At 49.6% G+C, this 6,928-nt stretch overlaps 1 protein-coding gene across 2 annotated transcripts in view; it reads right to left on the bottom strand.

Annotated features, from left to right (window-relative positions):
• The window catches only part of itpr3 (inositol 1,4,5-trisphosphate receptor, type 3), a 50,039-nt gene that overhangs the window by 8,975 nt on the left and 34,136 nt on the right, over positions 1 to 6,928 (bottom strand). For both annotated transcript variants that reach the window (XM_076740771.1, XM_076740772.1), the window contains 12 exons: positions 6,671 to 6,786; positions 6,382 to 6,517; positions 6,115 to 6,240; positions 5,828 to 5,953; positions 4,982 to 5,102; positions 4,694 to 4,875; positions 4,218 to 4,366; positions 3,994 to 4,102; positions 2,532 to 2,625; positions 1,544 to 1,719; positions 860 to 1,019; positions 305 to 522 (listed from right to left, as the gene is read on the bottom strand). In XM_076740771.1, coding sequence (XP_076596886.1) covers positions 305 to 522; positions 860 to 1,019; positions 1,544 to 1,719; positions 2,532 to 2,625; positions 3,994 to 4,102; positions 4,218 to 4,366; positions 4,694 to 4,875; positions 4,982 to 5,102; positions 5,828 to 5,953; positions 6,115 to 6,240; positions 6,382 to 6,517; positions 6,671 to 6,786 — 1,713 coding nt within the window. The remainder of the gene's footprint in view (positions 1 to 304; positions 523 to 859; positions 1,020 to 1,543; positions 1,720 to 2,531; positions 2,626 to 3,993; positions 4,103 to 4,217; positions 4,367 to 4,693; positions 4,876 to 4,981; positions 5,103 to 5,827; positions 5,954 to 6,114; positions 6,241 to 6,381; positions 6,518 to 6,670; positions 6,787 to 6,928) is intronic.

Below are 6,928 nucleotides of genomic sequence, written 5' to 3'. Positions count from 1 at the left end.
CACTGTTGACCTGTGCAGCGTCTCACTCGCTGTCTCTGTCAGTCATGTTAACAGATTTATGGACAAAACTCATGTACGAGCCAGCTGAACCAATCACAAACAGGAACTACAGGTTCCAGTCTTTATGCTAAGCTACGCTAACCCCTGAGTCCAGCTCCACACTGAACACACAGACATGACTGAGATCTTCTGAACATGTCAAGTGTGACTCAGAGCTGCAGATCCTGAGTCAGTTTCAGTCAGTCACCTGTCACCTGTCACCTGTGGATGCTGCTTCGTCATTGGTTAGTGATCAGAGTCTAACCTGGAGGTCCTGGTTGTGGTTCTCACAGAGCAGCTGCAGGAACCTCAGGATGGGCTTCATGATGATGACAGCCGGTCCCATCTCCGTCTCCACCTCCCTCTGCTCCGCCGCTGGCTGAGCCGGCAGGGCGGGGGCGCCCGTGGCAGGGGCGATGGACTGGCCCTGGACCAGCAGCGGGTGACCTCCTGTACCAGGAAGCACTAATGCTGAAGAGCCACCTTCACAGAGAGGGAAACAAGGCACGTATTTATGTCCTCAGTCAGAGGTCTGATGACGCTGATCTCTGTGAAGCTCTGAGAACCCAGAGAGGAACGTGAAACGTCTCAGCTGACAGAAGCTAACCTGAGCCGACGGCCAGGCTGAAAACCAAACCAGACTCACTCCACAGACGAGTGGAAGCTCGACTCAGAGACGAATGTCCACAGAGAACATTTGCAGCACAGACCAGAAAACAGCATTTTTCTATCAGTGGGGACGTGGCGTCCAACTGGCGTCAGACAATAAACCAACAATCAGACACACAAGGAGACGATGGAAAGAGGTTCTTCATCTCACCGTTCTCCAGCTCCTTCTCGTTGGCCTTGTGCGTCATCTCTCCGACATTAACAGACACCGTGGCTTTAATGTCCGTCTGAGCTTCTTTCATCCGGTCATGAAGAACCTTGAAGAACTTCTCCGACTTGTTGTCGCCCATCATCAGTTTGTAGAAAGAGTTCTGCAGGAGAACGACACGACTTTTACTCACAGATCTCTCAGAGGAGGCGTCAGTGGTGTCATCGAGGTGGATCGTGACCTTTCCAGACTCAGTCAGTCAGGGATGAGGTCTGACTGGGTCTTTGTTTGTCTGTAGAGGCTGTTTCACCTGAAGACGGACCGCTTTGGTTTTCACTTGTCTGCTCCGTTTTGTGTCACTTCCTGGATCCTGTGTTTGTACTTTTACCTGCGCCACCAAACGTCACCTGTCGGATCAGCTGTCAGAACCACGCAGCGCTTCCTCCCTAAGTACAAGTACTGCATTTCGGCTGATAGATGTTCTTCCTCTGAGCCATGGAGCTTCATTAAAAACACACCGGTGAGCCTCACGTGTTCCTGTGTGTGTGTGTTCCTGTGTGTGTGTGTGTGTGTGTGTGTGTGTGTGTGTGTGTGTGCGCGCGCGCGCGTGTGTGTGTGTGTGTTCCTGTGTGTGTGTGTGTGTGTGTGTGTGTGTGTGTGTGTGTGCGTGCGTGCGCGTGTGTGTACCTGTATCTCAGTGTTTCCTCCCTCCAGCAGACAGATGGCCAGCTGGATGCTCTCCTGGAAGATCTTGTCGTTCTTGGTGCTCATCACCAGATCAGTGAACAGCTTGGTTCCTCCTTCTCTGTCCAGGCGACACTGAACCGCCGCCACCGCCGCCCAATCCCGCTCCTGCTCCGCGCCTGACACACACACACAAACACACACACACACACACACACACACACACACACACAATTATGACAGTATTAAAAAGACAAATTAGTCAGATTAGTAGATTGACTGGGGTCATCTCTGATTGGTTATTCTGTATTTCCTCAGATGAAGCTGATAAAATAAAAGCGTGTCTCTAATAGAAGCCGGGTGGAAAACACAGGTGGGTAAACTCCTGGTGGCTGTCAAGGTGTGAGCGTGCCAACGAAACACAATCAACATTTCCATCACTTTAATCGAACAAATAAAAATATAATCATACTTTTTTCAACATTTTGCTCTTCTGGATTATTCAAGTTATTGTGTTACTGCCTCAGTCAAACTGTACTTTGTCATAACATACACAACTGCCGTATGTTACATCACTAGACGGCAGCAGTTACATATGATGCACCATATGGGAACATCAGTCACACGCTCCTGCAAATGTTACACAATAAAAGCCCTGTTCACTGAAATGCTGCTCTTTTAATTTGAAACTGACACAGGAAGTGTTTGGTCTCACAGGCTCGACTGAACAGACGCAGAGGAACTCTTTCGTTGTCGTTGTTGTCGTTGTTGTTGTTGTTGTTGTTGTTGTTGTTGTTGTCGTTGTTGTTGTAGACTTTAGAACAGTTTGCAGTCGTCTGCAAACTCTTACAGCTTCATATGCTTCACAAAGTCGTTGGTCATGTTCTGTCTTGTTATTTAAATCCTCTCGTTTGTTCATTTGAGCTGAGCTGTAACATTAATGTGTTGGTTGAGAAACTTTTAATCGGCTGTGGAGCGTGAAGCAGCGTACCTGCAGCTCCCAGTTCAGCCAGGTCGTTCTTCGGGTTGTTCTTCTTGTTTGGAAACAAGTAGTTCTGCAGCAAAACCTTCCGCAGTGAAATCCCCTGAAACGACACGAGGCGGCATCAGCAGGACCTGAGCTGAACCTGAGCTGAACCTGAACTGAACCTGAGCTGAACCTGAGCTGAACCTGAACTGAACCTGAGCTGAACCTGAACTGAACCTGAGCTGAACCTGAACTGAACCTGAGCTGAAACTGAACTGAACCTGAACTGAACCTGAGCTGAACATGAACTGAACCTGAACTGAACCTGATCTGAACCTGAGCTGAACCTGAACTGAACCTGATCTGAACCTGAGCTGAACCTGAACTGAACCTGAACTGAACATGAGCTGAACCTGAACTGAACCTGAACTGAACCTGAGCTGAACCTGAACTGAACCTGAGCTGAACCTGAGCTGAACCTGAGCTGAACCTGAACTGAAACTGAACTGAACATGAGCTGAACCTGAACTGAACCTGAACTGAACCTGAGCTGAACCTGAGCTGAACCTGATCTGAAACTGAACTGAACCTGAGCTGAACCTGATCTGAAACTGAACTGAACCTGAACTGAACCTGATCTGAACCTGAACTGAACATGAGCTGAACCTGAACTGAACCTGAACTGAACCTGAACTGAACCTGAGCTGAACCTGAGCTGAAACTGAACTGAACCTGAACTGAACCTGAGCTGAACCTGAGCTGAACCTGATCTGAAACTGAACTGAACCTGAGCTGAACCTGATCTGAAACTGAACTGAACCTGAACTGAACCTGATCTGAACCTGAACTGAACCTGATCTGAACCTGAGCCGAACCTGAACTGAACCTGATCTGAAACTGAACTGAACCTGATCTGAACCTGAGCTGAACCTGAACTGAACCTGAGCAGGACCTGATCTGAACCTGAACTGAACCTGAGCTGAAGCTGAACCTGAACTGAACCTGAGCTGACAACAGACTCTGCTGAGGAGCTTCTGCTGCGTTCCATTTAGCTCAGAGTTCAGATCTGGGACTGTGTTCCAGTCTGAAAACCAAGATGGATGCCTCCAGGAAAACAAGGAAACACAGAAAATGAGACTTCTTAATGAATCTGTGGCCCCAGTGCATGCTGGGAGGGTTCCCAACAAACCCAATCAGATGAATGCTGGTCATAGATTCAACTCTTTTATTTCAAAGTGAGTCTGAGTCAGTGTGAACACACATGAAGGACAGAGTCCACAGAGCCAGGACCACCGATCTGAGCACCGGATAAAGACCAGAACAGCAGAAACCAGGACGTGTTCGGTCAGTGCGTCCCTGCTCAAACAGTGTTGAGCTGCGTGTTTTCAAAGTGACTCTTCTGCCTCTGTGACGTTTTCATTGGTCAGTTAATTGTTCATTGATTGTTAATTGTTCAATTTGTTCATTAATGAGTTGTTGAACTGACCTTTTCATCGAAGTCCAGAGTCCTGATCAGCATCTCCTGCAGAGTTCTCAGGACTTTGATGCACAGCTTCTCCTCTGCAGACATCAAGGCCTTCGTGTGCTGGATCAGCCTGCACACACACACACACACACACACACACACACACACACACACACACACCGTTATTCCCATCATGCCTCTGTCAGTGTGTGAGTAGACGGTGGACTCGTGGAACCTGAACCCACTTGGAGATGAACCCTCCGGACTCGCAGCGCTGTCGGGCCTCCGTTCCTTCCAGAAACAGCAGCTCGGGCTGATGGAGGACGTCCACCAAGACCGAGAGCTCAGCGTTCACCAGCGGCTTCAGACGCTCCTCCAGAGTGTTGATGATGTCCTGAGGACCGCACACACACACAAACACACACACACACACACACACACACACACACACACACACACACACACAGTATTTATGTGTAAGGCTCTGGACTGGATTTCTTTGGTCTAATTTTGATTTCTGGCATGTTTTGTCTTAATCTTCATCATGTCGTGTGTGTGTCTGCTCGTCATCAACACTCTGGATCTCAGGCAGGTAAAATAAATAAAATAAATGAAATCATGATATTGATGCATATTCAATCATTCTTCTCCCTTTCAGTTGATACTCTGACTGTGGTCTCATGTACTCTTCAAACAGTATTCGTGGTGGATCGTCGTGTACCTGCAGCTTCTCGATGATGTTCTTGTAGTCCCAGGGGTTGCTGGGAGCGATGGGTCTGGAGGAGCGGGAGGAGGACTTGTAGTTTGGGTTGGTGCGGGACAGAGAGTTGAGGGCGGAGGTGGACAGCATGGAGCTGATCTGAGCCTCCAGGTCCAGAGGAAGAGAGATGGAGCGACTCTTCGCTGTAGAAAGAAGTCCGAAAACACAGAGAGGAATCTGTCGGCGAGCTCCGTCAGAGGCCAAATGTGTGTGTGCGTGTGTGTGTGTGTGTGTGTGTGTGCGTCTGACCTGTCATAGCCAGGGTCTTGATGCAGGTCTCCACCTGTCCTCGGTGCTGCTGCTGCAGCCAGGGACAGTCCAGCAGTCTGACGGACGACTGAAGCAGCTGAGTGACGATGGTGTGATGAGTCTGAGAGGAGCACAGGTGTTCACAGGTAAGTACAGGTCCAACAGGTGATCTACCTGCTGTCACTCCACTGCATCGTTACGGACACCGTGTGTCTCTTCCTGTTATTACAGAGCTCGGAGAGCAGCAGCTCAGCAGAACCTCGCTGTGTTCTGAAGAGTGTCCACCAGGTGGAGCTGCCCGCCTGTGGAGGTCCAGCTGCGGCTGCTGTCAGGCCTCTTCCTCACTGAACTTCACTTCTGACAGATGGCACGTCAATCAAAACAGAGCAGATCGAGGCCGACAGGAAGTCGCACACAGGAACGGAGCAGAGAATCCGGTACATTTTCAAAATAAAACGCCCGATCGCACATCAACAATAAACACAAGTAAAACAGACAAAAAAGAGAGAAACCACCGAACCACGAAGCCGACTTACTCATGGTAGAAGAAGACATATCAAGGAGAAATGACCAGATCAGCAAAGTCTGAGCAGGTTAACGACGTCGCGCAGGTAAAACACACCTGGAGGTTTGCGGTCACGTGGAACAAAAACGCGTCTCAAACATCACAGAGATGCAACAGGTGTTCAGAAATACTGGAATAATATGTTTGGACCGGAGAGCATGTAACTCCACCACAGCCTTGGACCTTTGCTAACAAGATAAGGTAAGATAAGATGAGGTTTAACATTCTGTCACATGTTCTCTGAGCGCAGCAGTTCGACCAGAGAGCATCATGGTCCTGACCTGCAGAGACGTGCTGTTTTCAGAGAAGGGCGAGCTGAAGAAGGCGTTGATGGTGTCAAAGACCACGTTGATGATGTATTTCTCCAAGATGGGGTCAGAAAGACGCTTCTCTCGTTTATTACAGACCTGCAGAGGAAAGCAAACAAACAAAGCGTGTGTGTGTGTGTGTGTGTGTGTGTGTGAGGCAGCACATACGTCTAACGACTGGACGTGACTAATAACTGAGCTGCTGCATCAGTCCTCTGTGTTTGTCTGACAGCTCCAGCAGCGACAGTCAGAGCTGTTACCCTCGCCATGTCCACAGTGAAGTCCTCAAACAGCTTCCAGATGTGGTTCGACGTGTAGATTTCCTTCATCTCCACCTCAGTGTCCACGTAACAGTGATTGACAAAGTTCACGTAGGCCACCTTCACCTGGAGACAGACGGACAGACAGAGACTCAGTGACTTCAACTGAAGGTTAAAAGGTCATTAAAGGCTGTATGGATGAGAGAGTGGTAATGTGTAGGTAAAACACACACACACACACACACACACACACACACACACACACACCTCGGTGATGCAGTCCTCGTGGGTCACCACTCGGACCACGTCCTCCAGGGGCAGCAGCGAGGTACATTTGATCTCAGTGTAAACGTTCTTCCCCTCAGCGCAGGCTGCTAACAGCTCCACCAGAGAGATGTGATACCTGCAGAGGAGAACACCTGTGCTGAAGTGAAGGATGAAGAGTTCCTTCATGTCTTCTTCAGCTCAATAAACTCTTTAAAAAGCCTCTTGGATCAGCTGAAAATGCATCGTCACAGAGCTGAAAACAGCCTGTTCCTCTGTTTTTCAGGGTTACCTGAGCGGGCTGCTCTCGCCGACGCCCTCCCTGCTCTCGGCCATTAACGCCAGCATGGCGTTGAAGGAGGTCTTGTCGTTGTAAAAGACGACGACGTCCTCGCCGGCGTTGGTTAACTGCAGAGACATCAGAAGATTACATCGACGCACAAGCGCACCGAAACATTCTGAAGCAAGGGGACCCGTCCTGTCCCGTCCCCATCCTCGTCCCCGTCCTCGTCCCCATCCTCGTCCCCGTCCCCGTCCCCGTCCTCGTCCC

This window comes from Chaetodon auriga, chromosome 10 (assembly GCF_051107435.1).
Source record: "Chaetodon auriga isolate fChaAug3 chromosome 10, fChaAug3.hap1, whole genome shotgun sequence".
In the NCBI taxonomy this organism is placed as follows: domain Eukaryota; kingdom Metazoa; phylum Chordata; class Actinopteri; order Chaetodontiformes; family Chaetodontidae; genus Chaetodon; species Chaetodon auriga.
Note: the sequence above shows the minus strand (reverse complement) of the source record. Positions and strands in the feature narration are given on the sequence as shown.